The sequence below is a fragment of the Trichechus manatus genome, unplaced genomic scaffold (genome assembly GCF_000243295.1).
Source record: "Trichechus manatus latirostris isolate Lorelei unplaced genomic scaffold, TriManLat1.0 scaffold00061, whole genome shotgun sequence".
Taxonomy (NCBI): Eukaryota; Metazoa; Chordata; class Mammalia; order Sirenia; family Trichechidae; genus Trichechus; species Trichechus manatus.
In genome coordinates, this window is record NW_004443997.1 from 13,338,162 (window position 1) to 13,361,434 (window position 23,273).

Below are 23,273 nucleotides of genomic sequence, written 5' to 3' on the forward strand. Positions count from 1 at the left end.
ATGCTTGAGCCCATTGTTGCAGCCACTGTGTCGATCCATCTCATTGAGGGTCTCCCTCTTTTTCACTGGCCCTCTACTTCACCAAGCATGATGTCCTCCTCCAGGGACTGGTCCCTCCTGTTAACATGTCCAAACCCTAGACTATGCAGCTAGCCAAATAAATAACTCCATGAGTGACCACGGCCCTTCGTTCTTGCTGCAAAAGCTAAACTGGTGAGAATCTTATTTCATATTTTGTCAGACAAAAACTGGAATTCCAAACACTTTTCTGTGTGTGTGTGCATCTGTCTGTCTGCTACCAGCCTTTTGGGCAGGGCTGTAAAGGGGTAAGAACAGAATTGACCACATTCTCAGATGGCCACAAACATCTCACAGCAGGAAAGGGGATATATCAAGGGGTGCAGGCAGTTATCTCTTCCCCTACCTTGTTATATGTGTAGGGTGTTGGCGAGGTAGGTATGATGCCAGACTTCTCCTTCTGATGCCTTCTCTGTGCTTCTAGTACCTGTCAGAGTGGGTCAAAGGGAAGGCTTTACTGAGAAATTGTACAGCAGACCTGCAACTTGAGACAGACTGCTGGGAAAGCTGAAGGGAGTAGGGGTAGACAACTGGCAATTAACAACAAGAGAAAAACTCCATCTAAACATAACATTTCCAAAACTTTCTTCCTTATTACAAACAGCAATTTATCAATCATTGTTTGCCCAGGGCAGGATTTGTTTGTAAAAACGTACTGCCTCTTAAAAACACATTAACACATGAAAAGATGCTCATCATCACTAGTCATCAGGGAAATGCAATTAAAAACACAAGAAAACTACCCATTCACTTGAATGGCTAAAATTAAAACAACTGATACGCGTGATCGAGGACGTGGAGCAATTTGAACTCCATGGTGGGACAGCAAAATGCTACAGCCCCTCTGAAAAAGTCTGGCAGTTTTTTAGAAAGTTAACTTACCATATGACCCACCAATCTCACTCCTAGGTATGTACCCAGAGAAATGAAAATATATATCCACACAAAAACTCATACATGAATGTTCACAGAAACATTACTCGTAACAGCCCCAAAATAGAATAAACAATCAACAGGGCAGTCAGCAAGCGAATGGATAAACAAACTGGTATGTTCATACAACGTACGACTACTCAGCAATAAAAAAATTAACGCCACACAATACAACACGGATGAATTTCAGATGCATTATACTATGTGAAGGAAGAAAAGCTTCACAGTATTTATGATTCCATTTATACAGCATTCTGGAAAAGGCTGAGAGAAGAACGGAAAAGAGATCTGTGATTGCCAGGGGCTGGGAGTGGGAAGAGGAGTCCCTATGTGGTGCAAACGGTTAAGCACTCGGCTGCTAACCAAAAGGTCTGAGGTTCAAGTCCATCCATAGGTACCTCAGAAGAAAGGCCTGATGATCTACTTCCAAAAAATCAGCCACTGGAAACCCTATGGAGCACAGTTCTACTCTGACACACACAGGGTCGCTGTGAGTCGGTATCAGCTTGATAGCAGTTGGTTTTTGAGGGGTGGGGGGAGAGGGACTGACTGACTATAAAGGGGCAGCATAAGGGAAGTTTTTGATGTGATGGAACTGGTCTACCATATTTTTATAAGCAAATAACGTGCACCTTCTATGTTTGTTTGCCAATCGCTCCTTCCCCCTGCGAGGTATTTTCATAAGTACGCTCTGCTAATTTTTTTTACAGCGATATGTAAAAAAATTAGCATAGCAGTGCTTATGAAAATACCTCAATGGGGAGGGAGCAGTTGGCAAACAAATATAGAAAGCACGCATTATTTATGTAAAAATACGATATATCTTGATTGTGATGCTGGTTAAACAACCATTGCTCTGGACTTGGCTCAAATCATAAGATCAAGTCCCCAAAGATTCAAACTGCTTCCAAATAACTTAACTGCATCTCAGAGCAGTTCTCAAGAATATTTATAGATATACTAAAATATCCAGCACCCAAAAAGGTTAAAATTCACAATATCTGCAATTCAGTCAAAGATTACCAGGCAGGAAAACACAACCAATAATGAGGAGAATAATCATTCAATCAAAACAGACCTGAAGCAGATGTTAGAATTAATAGAAACGGACATTAAAACAACCATCATAACTGTATTCCGATGTTCAAAAAGTTAATTAGGGTAGATTGGAACCTCTGAGTGGACTCGAACCACCAACCTTTCAGACAGAACTGAGCAGATGAATTGTCTGCACCACCCAGGAACCCCACATCACCACCAGGCTAGTAAGCACCAAATAACATGCAACAGCAGCCTAATGCTAAAGAAGCGGCAAGATTGTGAAATGCTATCCCCTGTGAGGCACAGGCACACAGCTGAGGGTAGAGAAAGAACATTCAAACTTACAAACAAGCAGACAAACACGTCACCCCAGCCTCCACCCAAGCACAAGGCAACACGAGAGGAATCTGAAGTCAGTGATGCGCTGAAGATAACCACAGCAACGACAAAACTTAAACTCAGCTGAACTCCTGAGCAAAGCATAAATACTCTTTACCTCATTCTTTACAGATCCTAAAGAGAGTTACAAGCTAATAAGGGAATATCATAAATAAGTTTGTCAATAAACTCAACAATTTAGATGAAATAGTTAAGTTTTTTTGAAAGACACAAATTACTACAACTGGCTCAAGAAGAAATACAAAAGCTGAATACATCTGTATCTAGTTTTAAAAATCAATTACAAAACTAAAAACCTTCTCACAACAAAAACTCCAGACTCAGAAGTCTTCACTTGATTTCTATCTAACATTTAAAAAAGAAAAATACCAATCTTACACAAACTTTCAGAAAATAAAGGAGGAGTTTATAAAATAATTTTATGAAGCCAACATTAATCACCCTAGTACTCTGAAACCAAGCAGACACATTACAAGAAAAAAATAGTATGGACCAATATCTCCCCTATTCAAATCCTTAACAAAATGTTAGCAAATCAAATCAAGCAAGAAGCTAACTACTTCATGACAAGTGGGGTTTATCCCAAGAATGAAGATTGGTATAATGTTCAAAATCATTGCAATTCATCCTATTATCAAAATAAAGGAGACAAAAATCTATCAGTTCAATGGATGCAGAAAAAGAATTTGACAGAACTCAACACATACTGATTTTCAGTAAACTACGAAAAGCATGACACTTCCTCAAGACAATGAAGGGCAGCTACAAAAAACATAACAGTTAATATAATACTTAATGGTGAATTAATGACCCCTTTTTTTGTAAGATGAGGAACAGGGCCAGAATGCCTGCTGTCATCACTTATATTCAAGGGGTAGTCCTAGCCAGTACAATAAGGCAAGAAAAAGAAATAAAAGGCAAATTATACTAGAAAGAACAGTAAAACTGTTATTCGCAGATGACATGGCCTTGTATGTGGAAAATTCTAACAAATCTACAAAAAAAGTTACTAGAATTAATAAGTGAATTTAGCAAGATTGCAGGATACAAGGTCAATATACAAAAGTCACTTGTAGTTCTATAAACCAGCAATAAACAATTAGAAAATGAAATTTTAAAAAATATTACTTCAAAAACATAAAATACAAGGATAAATTTAAGGAAATATGTACAAGACCTATACATTAAGAACAATAAACATTGCAGAGAAAAATTACAGAGCTAAATAGATATACCATGTTTATTGACTGTAAGACTATACCGTTAAGATGTCAATTCTCGACAGATTCATCTGTAGATTAAATGCAATCCCAGTTAAAATTCCAAGAGATTTCTCTGTTACAGAGAAGTGAATTCTAAAATTTACAGAGAAATGCGAAGAGTCTAGAATAGTCAAAACAATTTTGAAAAACAATCTATTTGAAGGACTTACATTACCTGAGGTCAAGACAATATAAAGCTATAGTAATCTAGATGATACTGCTGTAAAGATAGACATATCTATCAAATAAACAGAATACAGAGTCCAGATAGAGTCACACATACATGGTCAATTGATTCTCGACAAAAGTGCAACATAATTCAATGATGGAAGGATAGTCTTTTCAACAAATGATGCTGAAACAATTTGATATCCCTAACAGGTAAAAAAGAACCTTGACCCTTATTTCTTATACACACACACACAAAAAAAAAAATCCCAAATGGATCACAGACCAAAATGTAAAAGCTAAAACTACAAACCTTTTTTGAGAAACCCTAAGAGGAAATCTTCATGTCTGTGGGTAGGCAAAGATATCTTAGACAGGAACAAAGGACATTAACCATTAAAAATAGTAAGAAATTAGGGAACTGGACCTCTTTAATATTAAAAATTTGAGACTTAAAAGATCATTAAAAAACTCAAAAGGCAAGTGACAGACTAGCAGAAATATTTATAATACATATGTGGTAGGCAGAATAAGGGCCCCTAAAGCTGCCCATATACTAATCCCTGGAACCTGTTAATGTGTTTCCTTATTTGTCAAAAGGGATTTGTGGGTGTGATTAAATTAAGGATTTTTTTTTTTTGACTACCAGTTTTATTCCATTGATTTTTATTCCATTGCTGAACCTTCTTGATTACTGTAGCTTTGTAGTAAGTTTTGAAATCTGGAAGTGTAATTCTTCCAAATTTAACTTTATTTTTCAAAACTGTTTTGGTTATTTTGAGTCCCTTACATGTTCATATGAATTTTAGGATCAGTCTGTCAATTTCTACAAAAGAAGAAAGCTGGAATTTTGATGGGGATTGCGTTGAATCTGTGCCAAGTTGGGAAGTATTGCCAACTTACCAATATTAAGTCATTCTAGCAAAAGTTTTGTCAATTTTGTTGATTTTTCCAAAGAATCAACTTTTGGTTTCACTGATTTTATGGCTTTGTTTTCTATCAGTTAAGGATCTTGACGGGTGAGATTATCCTGGATTATATAGGTGGGCCCAGTGTAATCAAAAGGTCCGTATAAGAAAAAGGCAGGAGGGTCAGAGTCAGAGAGACAGGTTGGAAGATCTATGCTGCTAGCTTGGAGGATGGAGGAAGGGGCCACAAACCAAAGAACGTGGGTAGCCTCTAGAAGCTGGAAAATGCCAGGGAACGGATTCTCCCTAGTACCTCCAGAAGGAACCAGCCCTGCCGACACCTTGATTTTAGCCCAGTGAGCACCATTTCAGATTTGTTACTTCCAGCACTATAAAATAATAAACTTGTTGTTTTAAGCCACTAAGTTTGTGCCAACTTATTACAGCAGCATAAGAGATTAATACAACATATATATACAACAAAGAACTTGTATACAGAATATATTAAGAATTCTTATACCTCAATTATAAGACAAACAAAGCAATGGCAACAGAAGAGGGCAAAGATCTGAACACATACCTTACAGTAGAGGACACACACAAAGCCAATCAGCACGTGAAAAAATGCTCAACAACAGTAGCCATCAAGAAAATGCTAATTAAATTCATAATAAGACAATACTACCCACCTACTAGAGTGACTAAAATTATACTGATAAACATGAGCTGCTGGTAAGAACATGAAGCAAATGGAACTTACACTGCTGGTAAGAATGTAAAAGGGTACAATTATAAGGGGGAAAAATAGGTCCCCAAAAACTTGTAAATGAATGTTCATAGCAGCTTTATTCACAATAGCCCAAAACTGGAAACAACCCAAAACGTCTAACAGTTGGTGAACAGATAAACAAATATGGAATAGTCATATGATGGAATACTATATAGCAATAAAAAGGAACAAACTGATACTTGTAGCAACATGGATTAATATCAAAAACATGCTGAGCAAAAGAAATAAAACACAAAAAGTACATGATTCCATCCTTATGAAATTCTAGAACAGGCAAAACTAACCAGTAATGACAGAAAGCAGACTGGTGGTTGCCTGGGACCAGGGTACAGTTCGAAGCAGACTGACTGAAGTGATGGAAATGTTCTCTATCTTATTGTGGTGGTGATTATACAGGTCCATACATTTGTCAAAACTCATCACACTATACACTTAGGAGTTTCATTGTATGTAAACCATACCTCTAAAATCATACCTCAATAAACTTGATTTTAAAAGAATAAAATGCCTACACCAAATGAAGCAATCTGGGTTTCTGAAGCTGAGTTCTCCTACCCATTTGTAACACACGACTACTTGTGTGGTGGAATAGAAGGAACCTGAGTCTACAGGCAGCTTGGTGATATATCCTGGGGCAGAAACAGTACATGCTTACCTGAGGTGCTACATAATAAGGGGTAAACTGAGGTGTCATCAGGTCACCTTGGTCAATTTTGGCAAATCCAAAGTCACACAACTTGACTGGGGCATCCTGAAATGAAATAAATGGAAGTCATCACTCTGGAGTTCTTGGCAAACATTAAAGGAAAATATGGTTACAAGACATGTTACCCTGAGTTCTCATGAGTCTCTGGCTGAGATCTGAGACTACGAATAACATGTCCCAGGTCTGGAGACCGTAATTCAGACTGAGGAATTGTTCTTAGTAATACAGAAATAAGGAATTTCTACCGACTCATATGGTAAGCCTTGTCTTGTAACTGGTAAAGGCAGCACTAAAACTGAGGTCTTAGCCTCCTGCCCACTCACTCTATTGGCCCATCAGCTCATCAGTCCAGGTGTTATTTTGCTCTTAACATTAGCCAGGAAATGGAACTGTTAAGTTTCAAGGTGATATAAAATAGCATACAGATTCCTGCCCCTTCCCAAAGCCCCGCCACATACTATCCAAAATTACTAGTCCCACAAATACTGATCAGTACCATGCAAAATTTTCAATGCCAGGGGTATAATATAGTTTCTCTGTGCAACAGAATTCCCCTAGCATGAGAATTTGTGAGAGAAATAAGCTGCTTGAAGTACTTTCACCATGGATTCAGAGCACTCCAAACAGACACACGCACTCCTGAAGTGTGCTGAGAGAGGCAGCACTGAAATGCCAAAAAGCAAGTTTTCTCACCAAAGAGTTATCCTTGAAGAGCAGATTTTCAGGCTTGAGATCTCTGTGTGCAATGTTTAACAAGTGACAGTGCTGTAGAGCCAGAGCTATCTGTAAAAGGACACAGACAAGCAACCACCTCTTAAAAAGGACAAATGTTTAACGCCCCTGGTTTAGAGACCTCAGGATGTTAACAAATAATCCTTAATTAAGTCAGTTATGACTGTGGTTGGTTTTCAATTTTAAAGCACAAATTAAATACGACTTGGAGTACAAAACAAAGAAATGAATTAAGCCTAGTTTAACCGCAACCTGTATTTTGTTAAAAAAAAAAAAAAACAACAACAACAGTAGAACAGAATCCTTTGTCAGAATAGGCTGATAGTTAAATCCTGTACCAAACTGAAAAAATGAAATGCTTCCATTTTTATTCATCTGAAGTCTGACACGCACTGCAGAGGAAACATTATGCTGGGCTAATACCCTAGCAGGGCACCGGGCACTGTTGCCTGATTCAGAAGAGAGCGGCACTCTCCAGGGAGCTCAACTTCAAGCTCCACCTTCAAGAAAACCTGAAATCAGTGGCTGGATTTTTCCAACTGATGTTCCAATTTGCTCATTCTGCTTGTGCCTTGTTTGTGTGGATCTGAAGATAACGAGTTCATTCTTTCCTTCTAATACTTGAAAAATTCAAGATATAATTTAAAAAATCAAATAGAAATAACAGAGTCTACCTGTGCTTCAACTCTCAGTATGGAATTTTCTTAGCACTAGAAATATCAATTCCTTCTACCAGAAAGGAGGCATCAAAAAATGCTTGAGGCTCATGGAAAATCTGGAAGAATTTTCCATTAGGAACCAATAGGGCTGTGCTTCCTGCTTTTCTTTGCCTTGCTTGCTTGGCCTGAAGATGAGTTTTGAGGGTTTAGCTTTTCATCTCCTAAAGAGGTTATTTCCAGCTGGAATCCTAGTATTGTTTGTGACATAAATCATTTCTGTAGCAACGAAATGTCAAAATAGAGAGAATATCACTGGGAAAGCCCTAGAGTTATAAAGATCTTAGAATACTATTAAAATCTGAAGAGATGAGAGAAGATGGCTCATACACAGGAAGTATCTTATACACAGCTATCTCAGAGCATGTTTTTACACTGTACAATCTCTCAGGTGGCGTCAGCAGCATTTTATCTCAAAGTCTAGTAATAGTATGTGGAAGTTACATGTCTAAACTAAAGACATCTACAGTCTAAAGGAGTAAGATTACCTTCCTTCCAGAGTTTATTTAAATCTGATAGTAGGCCTTAGGAAACAGTTGACAATCAGTTAAGAACACAATCCCCCCCACCCCCAAGCATAAAAGGGGTCACATTTCTCCTGTCAAGACATCTTTTCTGATTACATAACAAAGCAGGCAATGAGAGATCAAATAGAGCTTTTCCGTAAGCTTTCTTTTACTCCCCCCAATGAAATTGCACTTGTTAACCAACATTGTTGGCAGTTTGACTGGTACCCGGGGTTAACTTGCCTGCTTTGTTACTTGGCTGGCTTGCTTCTCTGTAAAGTGCCGGTGCTGGCTGATTCTGTGAAATAGCTCTCCCCCTTCCATCATCTCCATTACAATTAAGAGTCGAGCCCTGTTTGAAAGCATTTGATTTTGTTAAGTTAAAAAAACAAAAAAACTGAAACATCAAGTAGCTAACCTAAAGATAGCTCACCTACGAAGTGTCTAAGCACTCCCGAAGCCCAATCCTGCCAAGCCTCTAGGGATTGTACTCCTGAAACTACCAACTGGACACTATGTTTAAGGAATATCCCCCCCTAGGAAGCTAAAATGGAAGTAAAAGAATTAGTTTTGAAGACAATGATCCCTTCAAAGATACTAAACTTGTTATTACTAGATGTTAAAGAGAGGATATTTTAAGTGACATATTTTGTAAAAGTACTTCAGGGCAGCTAGACTAAAAGTGTTCTGGGACCAGAATACCAGTTTATGTTGCACATGAACTTTAAGTCATTCAGCTGGTGGTTGGGTTTTCCTGGTTATTCCCTCTCAAGGCTAGTTTTCCATGTGACCCACAGCATGCCCAGCAAGATGGCTGGACCGGGTAAAGCAAAGGTTCTCAAAAAAAAAAAAAAAAAAAAAAAAAAAAACTGTGAATTGTGGTTACAATTCTTTAATAAATGCTTCCAGCTTTCATCCAAATGCTTTCACCAACAGAGCACAGTTGTGAGAAATAATCAGTTGACTTCCCATTTGTGTTTAAAAATCCACCTTCTTTTTCCACTTTGAAAACTCCCATCCCTCCCCCCTTCAGGTCCTACCTCCCACCCATATCACCACTCTACTCCAGTTAACAGCTCCCCTCCTCTGTAAGCTCAGAAGCTTTTATGCATGCCTCTCCTTGGTGCCTACCACACTGCTCCAGTGAGGTGTTTACATCTCGGTCTCCCCTGCAGAAATCATACCTTATTTAATTTTGAATTCCCTGGAAAAGACTTGGAATGCCACCCAATGGGTTTACCTAACATTTGGCAACTAAAAGAATAATGTAGATTTCTTCTTTTACAAGGAAAAGTCAGACTAGGCAATAAGGGCTTTTTTGCCATACCAACCTCTAAGACTTTGCCTAGAATAACATTTGGTCCTCTTTGGCTGACTTGAAATAGAATCAGTTTAAATTCCAAAATTAATTTTTTTTTTTTTTTTTAAAGAGAAATGATCAGAATGATCAGGGGAGCCCAAGAGTGTGTAGAAGTACAGATGACAAGATTGGCCAAAATTACTAACTCTTGAAGTTGGGTGATGGGTACTTGGGGATTCATTCGACAATTCTATCTGCTTTTAAATATGGTTGAAATTTTCAAAAATACAAAATAAAGAAAGAGAGAAAGCAAGTGCACAGGGAAGAGTGGAAGACTCCACTACACCTTAGCATGTATATGGAAAGGGTGGCATGTGATGATGACCCCGAGTAGCCTTACCTGGGGCTGGACTCATAAGGAAACTGTACACTGTTAGCAAACACTTCAATAATCTGAACTATATTTGGGTGTGTGGCACACATCATGTGCAGGCGTACCTTAAAGAGAACAGAGAGAATGCATCTGTACACAGAGCATACCAACATTTTCTCATCGAACTTTCCCCAGAAAACTGACCGCCATATAACCACACTAGGTGCAAAGGGGTAAGCCTAGCGCCTGGAATTGTGTCATAGAACAGTGTTTTCATACATGGATTTTCTCTAAAGGCTTTTTCCATGAATAAAACCTCACCAACAGATTTACTCTCTACTGTCTTATCTATTAGCAAATGGAGATTGGGCAAATAACTCATTTTAAAAATTACATCTCTCTAAGCAGAGGAATAAATCCTTTTTTGCACACGTTATTAATATGTCATCACCACAACCAATTTAAAACAAATGTGTATTTTAAAAAGCTAGAAACATCCTCGAAGACATCTTGCAGCATCACTTTCACACCATTCACCTGACCCTTCCTCCTGCTCTTTCATCTCCACCCTTCAAGCACCTTTTTCAATAAGCAGAAGCTGAAGCAAATCTGACTACTCCAGGTCACAAGGATCACATTAATAAAAAGAGAACAAAACGTGGCTGAAAGGAAATAAGACCTCTGTTAGGTGACAGCCGTCAGTGCTGACAGATCCAGAACTGCTAAGGATATCGGAAAAGGGAAGAGGGGGTCAGTACGGACATATATAATTCTTTATACATCTCTGTATTGTCTCCAGGAAGTTGGCTTACTTGTAAAAAGAACAATTTTTAGGCACTTCAAATTTTTAGGCAAGTCAAGGCAATAAAGGATCATACCTCATTTCTAGCTTTTGGACGATCAAGAAGAATTTTCAGTGCAAACCGTTCTTGGGTAGATTTCTTCACACAGACTCTATATTTGGAGAAACAATTCAGTCAGAGACCATGTATGTTACAGTGAAAGTGAGTGATTGTTCTTTAAGAACTGCACTTTCTGATCAATGGTCTATCCACGTACATCAGAAACTTCTCCAGGGTTAACAGGTGGAGGGAGAGGCAGAGAAGCTTCTCGCCCATCCTTCACAGCACCAATGCTCAGGCCTCAGCTCTTGAGCGAGGGTCTTTCCCAGGTGAAACTAACTCTTAGCTGGCCAATAAAGAAAAGAATGGCCTTGGTCTCACCCTTTTGGGAATGGAGGAGAATGAGAACTCAGGGAAAGATTGGTCCGAGGGACTAATGGACCACAACTACTGTGGCCTCCATGAGACCGAGTCCCGTATGACTGGATGGTGCCCAGCTGCCACCACTGGCTGCTCTGAGGGATCACAGTAGAGGGTCCCAGATAGAGCTGTAAAAAAAATGTGGAACAAAATTCTAACTCACAAAGAGACCAGATTGCTGGCCTGATGGAGACTGGAGAGACCCTGGGAGTGTCGCACCTGGACACCCTTTTAGCTCAGTAATGGGAGTCGTTCCTGAGGTTCGCCCTTCATCCAGGGATTGGACGGGCCCATAAAACAAAACGAGACTGAAGGGGCATACCAGCCTAGGACTGGAAGGCAGGAGGGGACAGAAAAACCAGTGGTGGGGAGCCCAAGGTCAAGAGGGGAGAATGTTGACGTGTCGTGAGGTTGTTAACCAATGTCGTAGAGCAATGTGTGTGCTGACTGTCTGATGAGAAGCTAGTTTGCTCTGTGGACCTTTATCTAAATTTAAAAAAAAAAAAAAAAAAAGGATGGCCTCTGCTGGCCAGGGGTGACTCTGACAGAGGCTCCACAGTCTCAATATTTTAAAGGATTCCACATTACAGACTATGTGACTTCATCATTTATATTTTAAATGTCTGAGTAAAATCTTAACATAAATACCTCCACTTGTTAAATTAAGACTAGTTCTCAAATCTGGCACTCCTGACACTTCTAATTTAAGATGCAATTCAGATGTCCCTTTTCAGTGCAACTTTGCCATAGTTCTCACATGGTCTCTTACCTAACTGGACCACTAATTCCAGCTCCCAGCTTCTGAGTCCAATTGATATTGTATTCCTCTAAAATGGAGGTTTCCTATTAAAATAAAAAAGGGAGGGGGCAGAGAATGATTCCCTATTAAAAAGCTGAATAATTAAGCAGAGTTGGGCCAATAGAAGAGCTTACCACTCAACATCTCATCTTCTGAGAGAATATAATAAGCAGAGCTTTGTGTTCCTACAGGGCATTATAACCAGACATTTTGTCTAAATAACTAGGTTAGGTTTTGTTTTCCAACAAGGGAAAGCAACGACTTCATGATAAAAAGAAATTCTTCTGCTCATCTTTGAGGTCCACTGGAGACTCCATCCTTTTTTTTTTGAGGGGGGAAGTATTCCTTCAAAATGCTTCAACTACTAAATACTTCGTTTGTGACAGTGGTCAAGTGTATTTTCTGAGATTCCAGAAAGACTGGTCCTACATAGGCTGCTATGCTACAGAGGCCTGAATCCGTGAACAAGTTGATCCAATTGTTGGAATAACCGAATAAACTGAACTTAAAAGTGCAAATAATCATGGAACCCAAATATAAGATGCTACCCACTACTCCCATCTCAGAACAGAGTGTGGGAAGCCAGAGCTGCCTGCCATGTCCCAGTCCCCACTGCGTAACAGGGTCTCCTTGGCAGCTGGATCTGGAGTCTGGATGTTGCTCTCTTAAGACCTTTAATAAAATCTTTTTAAAAGGAAAAAAAAAGTTCAAACAAAATAATGGTAAAAATCATAGTAAATTTATCTAATTTTCAACAACATCATTTTGAGTATCAAGGTATTCTGTCACATTCATTGCATAACTAACTGTATTTTTTTAAAAATAGCTTTCAATAGTTCAGAATAAAGCCTCTATAATGAAAGTTTTTATAGAATTCTTGCCTAGTCACTGCATGCTGAGCTTCTGTTGCCATAAAGTATTAGGCAAGTAACTCATATTATTTCAACTGTGATGGTCTAAAATTCATTTTCACAGGGTTCCACAGGTAGAATATGAAGCCAACTGCAAACCAAAACTGGAGAGACTTTCAAATTGTTTTGCTGCACTGAAAATTTAATAGACCACGTTTAGCACTAGAATCTTCATCACTAGTACATGGGAATGGGATATTAGTTCATTCAACACACGGAGCGGGTAGTATGTGCCAGACACCAAGCTAAGCTCTGAGATGAAAACAGAGCTTCTGCCCAAGGGAATGTGCAAGTGTATAAAACGAGCTTAGAACAGCCTTCATCTCCATACCTTTCTGCTGCCAAGTTCTTGATAAAGGCTCTCAGCATATAGTAAATGTTCCGTAACTATGGAATGAATGACCTTAGAAAAGGGGAGTAAAACCAGATGATGAAGGAATGTTGAGATGAGTGGGCCCAGCAAGACAGATCACTACATAAACTCCCTTCTGCAAAGCTATATGCCAGGGTTAAGGGTTTGTCAAGGTCATACAGTGAGTGACAGACACTATCAAGACGAGAAGCTCTGGCTGTGGCCTCTCCCCAGCACCACTCCAACTATCAAGGGCAACTGCCTATTGTTGTTGTTGTTGTTAGTTGTGGAAGAGTCACTTCCAACTCATGGCGACTCCAAGTGTGCAGAGTAGAATTGCTCCATAGGGTTTTCAAGGCTGTGACCTTTGTGACAGGCAGATCACCAGGCCTGTCTTCCAAGGTGCCTCTGGGTGGGTTTGAACCGCCAACTTATTAGCTAGTAGTTAAGTGCTTAACCGTTTACACCGCCAAGGGACCTGGGATAATTGCCTAGGCCCCAGCATAAAGATTAGTGACGAGTCCTCCTCAACCAGGGAGGTCCCAGGCTGTCTTTACTTACCACCTCCTCAATAGAACTCAAACCTACCCATTTAACCTGTCTACCTCTTTCACATTTCTCCTGCTTGGCCTGTCTGATATTAAAGAGTGAGAAGACTGAGAGGAAGATAGAAGTGGGAAAGAGGGAGTTGGAGCATACTCTAAGCTTCATGGTAGAATAAAATCATTTGCCAAACCACTCTTCTCAACTGTAATGGAATCATACACTCATAGGAGACTGGAAAACAGAGATTTGTTCTACTGAATTATTTATTATAATCAGATCAAAGGACTGTTTATATGCCCAGCTCCTGAGATGTAAAAATAACATTGTTAGACCAAATTCTTTGCTTTACCAGGTGCTTATTAAGATAATTTACCCAAGTTCAACTTATAGAGAGTCTCACTGACTGTAGTGTTGACACCTGACTTTGCCAAAGGAAAGAGTGGTACTACCAAGCCTCTAAAGCCCTGACTTCTCAACCTCATTTTTCTTACAACTCTCATCCTTTCCCAGATTTAATTCTTGCACCTTTGCTAACGGTGCCAAAAACAATGCCCAGCTGGGCAAAAGAAGTATCACTTCCACACCTTTTGACAAGACTGTGTGTAAATGGAATATTTTCTCATATATTTTAATGACAGAGAACGTAGGAAGGTATGAGTCAATTAAAACACTTTACTGAAGGAAATTAAGGACTACTTCAAAGGCATCAGTGATAAACACATTGGCTGGGTTCTGCTAAAGAAATAGACCCACTATCTTAAACTAGGAGCCCTAGTGGTGCAGTGGTTAAGAGCTCAGCTGCTAACCAAAAGGTCGGCAGTTTGGATCCACCAGCCACTCCTTGGAAGCCCTATGGGGCAGTTCTACTCTGTCTTATAGGGTCGCTATGAGTCGGAATCAATGAGATGGCAACGGGTTTGTTTGATCTTAAACTAATAAGGACATAGATACTTAGAATGAAGTACTTCTTGAGCATCCTACTAGACCACAGGTTAACAAAGTACTGCACACAGACTAAAGTTGGCCCACTGCTTGGAACACAGCCACTTATGTAATGTCTTTGCTGCTTTCACACTACAACAGCAAAATTGAATAGTTGCAACAGAGACCATATTGGATCGCAAAGCCTAAAATACTTACTATCTGGCCCTTTACTGAAAAGTTTGCCAATCCCTGTTCTAGACCACTGTTTCTCAACTCTATCTGCCCAGGACAGACACCTGAAAAGTTTTTTTAAAAACTACCCAATGACAAGGCCCCTCCCTAGAGATCCTAAAGCAACTGATCTGTGGTGGAGTCTGGGCATTGTTAACTGATTTCTACTTGCATCTCTATCTGAGGTGGACCTAAGTCATTCTCTAAAGCTCAAAAACTAGGGAAAAAAGGAAATTCTGGTAATCACAGTGTGAAGAGGTAAGCAATTACTCACCACAAAGAGTAAGTTTAAAATTGGACAAAACTGTTAAAAACATCTATTTCAGGATGCTGTTAATCAAACAAATAGAGAAGTGGATATTCTTGAAAACCTGCTAGAGGTTCAGGTAAGAACAGTAGGTCTTCTAGCGTGGACTCTTCCCATCCCTTCACCCCACTACTCTCACTACCTGTCTTAGTTATCTAGTGCTGCTATATCAGATATACCACAAACGAGTGGCTTTAACAAACAGAAATCTATTTTCTCACAGTTTAGGAGGCTAGAAGTCAGAATTCAGAGTGCTGGCTCCAGGGGAAAGCTTTCTCTCTCTGTCAGTTCTGGAAGAAGGTCCTTGTCTCTTTGAGCTCCTACTCCTGGGCAGTCTTCATGTGGCTTGGCATGTGTCTTCCACTGTCTCTGCTCTGCTCACTTGTTTAATCTATTTTATATCTCAAAAGAGATTGTCTCAAGATACACCCTATACTAATCCTGATCATTAACATAACAAAGAGAATCCTTTTGCAAATGGGATTATAACCACAGGCATAGAGGTTGGGATTTACAACACATATTTTTGGGGGATATAATTCAATCCATGACACTACCCAAGGCTCAGTCACTTGGTGACAATGCTAGTTTCATCAGCACAGGGCTGGCTATGAAAATCGGCAGTTGTGCTGCCCTGGGGATGTGGTCAATTTGGGGTGAGAGAGATAACTCACAGCTTTGACAGCTAAAAGTGGAGAATGCAGGCGGGAGTGAATAGTTTTGCTAGCCCCAAGGCTGTAGTTTCCTGTTTAAGCATGCAGAATACCCAGAATTTAATGGGAAAATCCTGGAACTAAGAATCAAAGAAGGGCTGACTGAGACAGGCTCCCACACATCCCTATCTGATTGGGAAACTATGCACATGGGAGACTTAAGAGAGCCAGTGAAAACTGAAAGCAAAAGGAGGCTTTGGAGCTGGCTGCAATTTTAAAGGCTTTCTCCAAACCACACAGAAACGGATCGACAGAGAATAAAAACTTCAGGAGCTTGAAGTATTTGAGAACCTCTGCCCAAATCAGTGGCTGGCAACTAAGTTATGCAGACACAGGAATCACCCACCAGAAGCCAGGCTGAAAAAAATGAAAAGAATTTTAAAACTGAGCAAAAACAGCAGCACACCACAAGAAAAACAGATACCAGTTCAACTCTTAGCATTTTACTAAATATAACAACCATCAGAGGGGAAAAATCAGAATCAGAGTTGGTACAATATATTATTTGAAATGTCCAGTTTCCAACCAAAAATTACTAGACATGCAAAGAAACACAAAAGTGTGACTTAAGCGCAAGAAAAAAAGCAATAAGCAACTGATTCTGATTGAGTCCAGATAGTACATTTAGCAAAGACTTAAAAGCCACTATTTTAAATACGTGCAAAGAAATAAAGGATGTTATGGTGACACTGAGTCAAAAAATAGGGACTTTAAATAGAGAAACAGAAACGATTAAGAGGAACCCATGGAAGTTCTAGACTTGAAAAGTACAATAATCAACATGAAAAATTCACTAGAGGGGCTTAACAACAGATTTCAAAGGACAGAAGAATCAGTGAACTTGAAGAATAGATCAACAGAAATACTCAAATCCAAAGAATAGAAAATAAAAGAGAGTGAAGAAAAAGTGAGACCTGTGGGACAATGTCAAGCATTCCAAAATATGTCTAGTGGGAGACTCAGAAAAAAGGGGGGGGGGGGCTAAAAAATATTTGTACAAATAATGACTAAAAACTTCTCAAACTTAATGGAACAGTAATCTGTAGACCCAAGAAGATCAACAAACCCTAAATAGGATAAACAGAAAGAGAACCACACCTAGACATATCACAGTCAAAATACTGAATGACAAACATAAAGAGGAAATCTTGTAAGAAGCAAGCAAAAAAAAAAAAAAAAAAAGACACATCACATACAGGGAAGAGCAACACAATAACTAACTCATTTCTCATCAGAAACGACAGAGGCCAGAAGACTGGTGAATGACACAAAGCATAGAAAGAAAAAAATTGTCAAACAAAAATTCTGTATCAACAAATCTTTCTTTCAAAAATTAAAGTGAAATAAAGACATTATCAGATAAACAAATACTGAAATAATTCATTGCTAGTAGACTCATTCTACAAGAAATACTAAAGGAAGTTCTTCAGGGAGAAGAGCAATGTCACCAGATAGTAACTTGGAGCCACGGGAAGGGATAAAGAGAACTAAAATAGGTAAATATGTGGGTATGTATAAAAGAATGTTCTTCTCTTAATTTCATTAATTTACTTAAGATTGTTTTAAAGCAACAATTATAACACTGTACTGTTGGGTTTATAGAATACATAGATGTAATATACATGACAATAAGACCAACAAAGGAGGAAGAAGGAAATAGAGTTATACTGGAGCAAAGGTGCTCTATTATACCAGACTTAAGTCAGTATTAACCCAAAGCAGACTGCGTTAAATTAAAGATACAATCCCTAGAGAAATCAGTAAAAATTTTTTTCAAAAACTATGGCTAGAAAATCAGTTTTCACTAAGTTCATCAAATATTAGGAACTTGGTTACACACAACAGAAGACAAATATGCAATAGAGAGTTACTAATACCAAGGTGCTCATTCTCCACGTTTATCTAAGTGTTTCTGAAGAAGTGAAATCATAAGGCTTATGGGAGTTGAGGCAGAGGTGGGGAGACAGCCTTAAGATGTAGCCACTTGGCTTTATTTTTTTTTAAATTATTTTTAAAATAATTTTGTTGTTGTTACTGAGAATATACACAGTAAAATGTACACCAATAGTTTCCACATGTACAATTCAGTGACATTGCTTACATTCTTCAAATTGTACAACCATTCTCAACCTCATTTTCTGAGTTGTTCCTCCCCCATTAACATAAACTCACTGCCCCCTAAGCTTCCTGTCTAATCTTTTGAGTTGCTGTTATCAATTGGATCCCATATAGATAGTTCTTAAAAGAGCATAATGCTCAAGCAGACATTTTTTGCTAGTTAAGCTAAGCTATTGTTTGGTTTTAAGAAGACTTCAGGAGATATTTTGGTTTAAGGTTTAAAGATTATCTCAGGGCAACAGTTTCAGGGGTTCTTCTAACCTTCATGGTTCCAGGAAGTCTGGAGTCCATGAGAATTTGAAATTACGTTCTGCATTTTTCCCCCTTTTGATCAGGATTCTTCTATGGAATCTTTGATCAAAATGTTCAGTAATGGTAGCTGGGGACCATCCAGTTCTTCTGATCTCATGGCAAAGGAGGCAGTTGTTCATGGAGGCAATTAACCACACATTCCATATCCTCCTCCTATTCCTAACTCTCCTTCCTCTGTTGCTTCAGGTAAATAGACACCAATTGTTGTGCACTGGATGGCCACTTGCAAGCTTTTAAGACCCCAGGCACTATGCAACAAACTAGGAAGTAGAACAGAAGCACTGAACATGTTATTAGGCCAAGTAACTGGGATGTCCCAAGAAACCATGACCCTAGATTTCATAAGAAAGGAACCAAATCCCATCAGGTGTTTGGCTGTACGTAAAAAGCCTCGGCAGCTACTCTTTTGTTGTTGCTGTAAATATATCACACAACTTTTTAGCTATTTAGCCATTCCATATAAAGTTGAGGATGTTTTTCTATTTCTGTAAAGAAGGCTGTTGGGATTTGATCGAGATTGCACTGACTCTATAGACCACTTCGGGTAGTATTGACATCAACAATATTGAATCTTCCAATCCATAAACATGGAATATCTTGCCATTTATTTAAATCTTCTTTAATCTCTTTCAGCAGTGTTAGTTTTCATTCACATTCTTTGTTAGATTTATTCCTATTTTATTCTTAGATGCTACAGTAAATGGAATTGTTTCACTAATTCCCCTTTCAGATTTCTCATTGCTGGTGTATAGAAACCCAACTGATTTTTGTTTATTGACCTTGTACCCTGCAACTTTGCTAAATTCCTGTATTAACTCTAGAAGTTTTCTTGTGGACTCTTTGGGATTTTCTATATATAGGATCATATCATCCGTGAATAGAGATAATTTTACTTTTTCTTTTCCAATCTGGACAACTTTTCTTTTTCTTGTCTTATTGCTCTGCGTAGGACTTCTAATACAATACTGAATAGAAGTGGTGAGAGCAGGCACCCTTGTCTTGTTCTTGATTTCAAGGGGAAACCTCTCAGTCTTTCTGCATTAAGTGTAACGATGGCTTGTGGCTTTTCACATATGCCCTGAGTCATACTGAGGAATTTCCCTTCTATTCCAATCTTCTTTAGGGTTTTCATCAAGAAAGGATTTTAGATTTTATCAAATGCTTTTTCTGCATCCACAGAGTTGATAATGTGGTTCTTGGCTTTATTCTGTTTTTAAGAGTAATAGGACAAGACCTTAAAGTCCCATCAGTCCACTCTCAGATAGTCAGGTAGCTGAATTGTTCAAGTGCTGTGGCTGGAGTCCTGGAAAACAGTTTTTCCAGCTGAACTCTACGTGACTCAGTGCTCACCATTTAATGAATAGTCTCAATAAAGCAAAACAATGTAGCACAATGCCACAGACCAAAAGTTTTATTTCAGGTTATGCTGGCTGGCTTCCAAAGGAGTACATCCTAGCAAGTACTGGTTGTCAGATGAGATATTTTCAACTCTATCAACTTGTACTTATTGGACACCCCCAAATTAGTAGGAATAGTCACCAATGACCCATTAGTGAAGTACACCCTCTCCTCACTCATCAACATGGTTAGGTTCCAAAGACCAGGTCGTTATGTGAACTTGGTGTTATATGAAAATGGAGGATGACCACATCAGATCACAAAACAGAGGATGGCTACATCATTACATAACTGCCAAGTTACATCATTACATAACTGCCAAGATACATCATTACATAACTGCCAAACCACTGACAATCAACCACGGCCCAGCCAAACTGACACATAACCTTAACCATCAAATCCAGCATTCTCTCACCTCACACCTTGGCATTTATTACTGCCAGATGTACATCTCATTAACAGGCAAAATAGATTTTTTACTATTGTCGTATATGCAAAATGTCAGATAGGGAGATAGTCTATAAGTGAGAAGTAGTTTTAGTGAAGAAAAGCTAAAAGTAATTTAAGAAAATTATTGAGCAATAGTCAGCAAGTAAACTATTAATTTTCTAAGCCACCCTCAAGTTGCTATGAATAATATTCATTAAGCTGTATTAGGCATTATTGTAAGCACATTAGACACATTCCCTCATTTTATCTTCAGAAAAACCCTATCAACTGGGTAGCAGTTTTATCCCCTGTGTAGATGTGCAGCCCTGCTGGTGCAGTGGTTAAAAGCTACAGCTAACCAAAGAGGTCAGCAGTTGGAATCCACCAGCTGTTTCTTGGAAACCCTGTGGGGCAATTCTACCCTGTCCTGTAGGGTCGCTGTGAGTTGGAATCAACTCAACAGCAGTGGGTTTGTTTTGTTTTTTGCTTTATAGATGTGAAAACTAAGGGACAGAGAAGTAAAGTGACTTACTCAAGGACACCCAGCTGTTAAGGGGCAGGGCTGGGATTTCTACCCATGTTTACCTAGAAAATCTATAGTTGTAACCACCAAGTAACATTGTCTGCCCATTTGCATACTTGTTCACCAGACTATGTCCCTCATCTGTGCAAAACCTTTCCATGGTTCCCCTATTACTCTGGGTAAAATCCAGTTTTTACAATGTCCTAGAAGGCCCTACATGCCCTAGCTTCCTGTTACCACTCTGTAGCATCATCTACCGTCCCTTTTTGCTGACCCACTGCATTCCAGCTACTTTACTATTCCTGGAACACACAATGCCTGGTCCGACTTCATTCAGGGCCTTTGTCCTTGCAGTTCTCCGTGCCTGAAATACTCTTCCCCCAGACACTGGGGGCTTGCCGCCGCATTTCTTTCAGAGCTTTATACAAATGTCATCTACTCAGAGAGGCCTTCTCTGACTACCCGACCTAAAATAGCACTCCCCACCCTTTTTATACTTAATTATAACCATCTGAGTATGTTTATTACCTAACTCCCTTATCTAGAATTTAAGCTCCATGAAAGAAGGGACATCTGGAGTCTGGTTGTACCACTAGTGCCTAAGACAACACCTGGCACAAAGCAGACAAATACTTGTTGAATTTAAAAGTCTGCCACATACGCTTTGATTCACAACTCAGTCATATTACTTCAGGCAGCAAATCAAGACCCTGTTTATCAGTAAAATCCTAACTAAAAGAAAAAAAAAACAAATACATGAAAGCATTCTTTTTGAACTTTTATTTCTATTATTTGAAATTTGATCTTCCTTAATGTGTAAGTTGTATTTTGATGCCTCCTTTAAAAAGGTGAAGGGAAACTGATGATTGCTATAAAGTTTAAACCAGTTACCACTGAGTTGACTCTGACTCATGGCAACCCCATGTGTGTCAGAGTAGAATTGTGCTCCATAGGGTTTTTAATGGCTCATTTTCCAGAGTAGATCACCAGGCCTTTCTTCTGAGGCAACTCTGGGTGGACTTGAAGTGCCAACCTTTTGGTTAGGACCAGAGCACATTAACCACTTGTACCACCTGGGGCTCCTCTATAAACTTATCATCCCAAAAAATCGTTACAATTGTTAAGTTTTTAAATGGTTACTGGTAATAATGACTGTGTCTTCAGGAGAATAATAACCCCAAGCTGCCAATGGATGTTTGTCCCTCAAGGGAAAATTAAGTTCTTAAATGCACTGGGTTGACTTAACACTATCAAGTTCAAGTAAAATAAGTAAATAATTCATATCAGACTTTAACCTTCCGTGTTCAATTTACCTAAGACTCTCATTCCCTAGCCACAGCTTTGTCAAGTCAAACAGTAACTGTCTGACTCAGTGAACAAAATTTGCTGGTTCAAAAAAAAAAAAAAAAAACTAGACAGGTTTTAGAAAAACTTGTCATTTTATTTGGAACATTTTAGAACACACATATTTTTCTTTTGATTAACAGAACAGCCTAAGTCACAGGACACTGTTAGCTCTTCCTAAACAAACTCAATACTCCCTAGGGGTAGAGGGAAGAGGAAAAGAGGGGAACACACGGCAGGATGAGAACACCGTGCCAAAGGACAGGCTTTGTGAGAAGGCGAACCACCTCCTTCTGAAACTGCAGATTTCCAGGAGGCCGGTTTCAAACAAATGAAGAGGGATGGGTGACGTCAAACTCTCCAAGTGTTTCGCAGCAGAGGCCCATCCAGAAGCAAATGCTGGCGGCACTTGGGGAGCCACTGAGAGTTCAGGGACCAAAACGTGCAAAGTGCCTCTTCAATGGGTCCCCTCCGTCCTACCCACATCAAAGTTCCACCTGAGCGCAAAGCACATCACCACTTTAATCAGGTTGGAAGACGTCGGACATCCCACCACACACACACACACACAAACCCTTAGCCCCTGGGCTGTAAAACGTGGTCCACGTAATCCAGGGAAGGCTAAAACCTGGAAGTCGCCGGAATCTCTCACGCCAAGTTCTCTCCGCTGAGGCTGAAGTGATTGGAATGCCACAGGGACAAATTGGGGAGGTGGGGGCACTACCCCCTTACCTTGATGGCTTTCTCCATCTCGCTCTCCTCCGACATACTCCGCGGGCCCCCCACAGTCGGGATCCGCGGAGGCTGCGCAGGTGCCCGGTCCCACCGCAGCCGAGGGAGCAATGCGCTTGGCACTCGGGCACCTTGGCTTCGGGAAGACCGGCAGCAGCCGCCCCCAGGGACCGGCGGGGACGAGGGCCCCGGCGCCGGCTCGGCCTCGGCGGGCGGCTCTAGGCTGACGGCGGTAGAAGTGGCGGAGGAGGCGGCCCTTGGGGACAAGCCTTTGTGCTGGGCCCCGCGCGTCCGCCTCTCGGCCTCATCCCCGGCGGGGGAGGCAGGCTCCCAGGGCAGGGCGAGGCGGGGAGAGCCCCTGCCCGGGGCGCTGTGCAGGGGCCTGAGGATGCTGCCTCTTAGGCCCGGGTTCGCCAGGTCCTCAAGAGGAGCCTGCGCCTCCGCCTCCGCCTCCGCC

General features: G+C 40.0%; 1 protein-coding gene across 2 annotated transcripts in view; it reads right to left on the reverse strand.

Annotated features, from left to right (window-relative positions):
- Nucleotides 1-23,260, reverse strand: part of MAPKAPK5 (MAPK activated protein kinase 5) — a 33,399-nt gene extending 10,139 nt beyond the window's left edge. For both annotated transcript variants that reach the window (XM_004379069.1, XM_012556303.1), the window contains exons 1-8: nucleotides 22,817-23,260; nucleotides 11,944-12,017; nucleotides 10,791-10,866; nucleotides 9,940-10,037; nucleotides 8,483-8,591; nucleotides 6,979-7,068; nucleotides 6,235-6,330; nucleotides 425-505 (exon numbers count right to left, since the gene is read on the reverse strand). In XM_004379069.1, the coding sequence (XP_004379126.1) occupies nucleotides 425-505; nucleotides 6,235-6,330; nucleotides 6,979-7,068; nucleotides 8,483-8,591; nucleotides 9,940-10,037; nucleotides 10,791-10,866; nucleotides 11,944-12,017; nucleotides 22,817-22,852 (660 nt within the window). In that variant the 5' untranslated portion in view covers nucleotides 22,853-23,260. The remainder of the gene's footprint in view (nucleotides 1-424; nucleotides 506-6,234; nucleotides 6,331-6,978; nucleotides 7,069-8,482; nucleotides 8,592-9,939; nucleotides 10,038-10,790; nucleotides 10,867-11,943; nucleotides 12,018-22,816) is intronic.
- Nucleotides 23,261-23,273: the final 13 nt, after the last annotated feature.